Here is a 1843-nt window from a genome sequence, read left to right on the forward strand (position 1 = left end):
ATATATAACACATACATCAAGGTAGGCCCACAGTCATGACCTTTCCGAAGTCGATCAGGTCCCGCTCTGACTGTATACGCGCCAGGTAAAACGCGTCCTATAGATGACTCCGGTCCTCTTTAGCCTATTGCTCCTTTTGCACGACGTGTATATTAGAATACGACGACGAGCCGAAATAAGAAAACGCGGGCCCGAAATTTCTTTGAAAGCGAACGTCTCAGACACATATTAAAGGAGCCACCCCATTTCTTCTTCTCCACACCGAACCTCTCTCTCTCTCTCTCTCTCTCTCTCTCTCACAGCCTCCTCGTTTCTTCTTTTCTCCACACCCAACCTCTCTTTCACTCTCACCCCATGGCTGAGGCAAAGCAAGTCCCTTTGAATGGAGCTTACTATGGTCCACCTATCCCTCCCCAACAAACCCATCACGGGCGCGAGCGAGGGAGCGGATGTTGTGGCCCATGCTGCCTACTGAGTACCTTGTTCAAGCTCATCGTCACCATCATTGTGGTTCTGGGCATCGCCACCCTCGTTTTCTGGCTCATTTTCCGCCCTTCCAAGATGAAAGTGTATGTCGAGAGTGCCATGCTTACTGAATTCAATCTCACCGACAACAATATTCTCCATTACAATCTTGCACTAGATGTTGCTATAAGGAACCCCAACAAACGGATCGGCATTTACTACGATAGGCTTGAAGCTAGAGCTTACTATGAAGGAGAGCGGTTTGGTTACAACCCTTTGCCGGCTTTTTATCAAGGGCATAAGAACACTACCAATCTCCATCCAGTTTTCTCTGGGCAAATTCCCATTTCACTGGGAAACTCTGATGTTGTGGATTTCAATAGGGAGAAAGGACAAGGGTTCTTCTCCATTGATGTTAAGATCTATGCAAGGCTTAGATTTAAGATCGGATCAGTCAAGACTAGACGCTTCAAGCCAGATTTTGAGTGCGAGTTGAAGGTCCCTTTAACCACAATTGGCAGATCCTCGGCCATTGGATTTATTGGGACAAAGTGCGACGTTGATTTCTGATCACCACCGCATGTTTCTTTTTTATTGATTCTGTTTATTCATTGATTATGCATTTTTACTTTCTATTTTATCCCATTATTTGAATGTTTATTCCTTTATTGTTTCCCTTAATAATACTAGACCTCATTTTCATTGGGGCCCACCATCCTGATGGTTTGGTTTGTACATTCAATTTCGATTGTGGATGAGTGCATGTTTGTGGTCATCATCTACTCTCTGCAACAAAGGTAGCATATAATTCTATTTAAATGAAAACCTAAACGGAATGGGAAGATTACTTTAAATTTGAAGCCAGAACGTGGTTCCAAACAATCCAAATTCACCCAATTTTCGTTGGATATAGTACGTGAGGCTCATTGGTGGGCAACCACTAGTCGGTGTGTCCAACGTGAGTTTTCTTCTGATTATTCTTTTAGCTTTATTTTTTGGACTCATCCAAACTCTAATATTCCCCCCTTATAATTATAAGGGAGAGGAATCCTTCATTGCATCCATTTTAGAAACAAAAGGATTGTTCGGACTCATAGAAGCACTCAGAGTATAATCAAGTAATTGCTATCATATAAATAAACTCAAGAAGAAGGCAATTCAAATTTTATGTGGAAAAACTCTTGTGAAAAAAACCACGGCACAAAGTGACAAGTAATGTACTATATATGAAAGCAAAATTACAGGAGATAATAAATCTTACCAATTCGAACGACCCTCGAATCTCATTTGAAATCCTAGCTATACCCTTAAACCCTTTAGAACACCTTAGAAAATCTTAATCCTCTCCCTAATACTGATTACAGTTGGTATATATATT

General features: G+C 41.5%; 1 protein-coding gene across 1 annotated transcript; it reads left to right on the forward strand.

Annotated features, from left to right (window-relative positions):
* Positions 1-275: 275 nt before the first annotated feature.
* LOC131234805 (NDR1/HIN1-like protein 3) lies at positions 276-1164 on the forward strand. Its single transcript, XM_058231774.1, has one exon. It carries the CDS (start codon positions 355-357, stop codon positions 1033-1035), a length of 681 nt encoding a protein of 226 aa, XP_058087757.1. The 5' UTR covers positions 276-354; the 3' UTR covers positions 1036-1164.
* The last annotated feature ends 679 nt before the right edge of the window (positions 1165-1843 follow it).

Source organism: Magnolia sinica, chromosome 19 (assembly GCF_029962835.1).
Source record: "Magnolia sinica isolate HGM2019 chromosome 19, MsV1, whole genome shotgun sequence".
Lineage (NCBI taxonomy): Eukaryota > Viridiplantae > Streptophyta > Magnoliopsida > Magnoliales > Magnoliaceae > Magnolia > Magnolia sinica.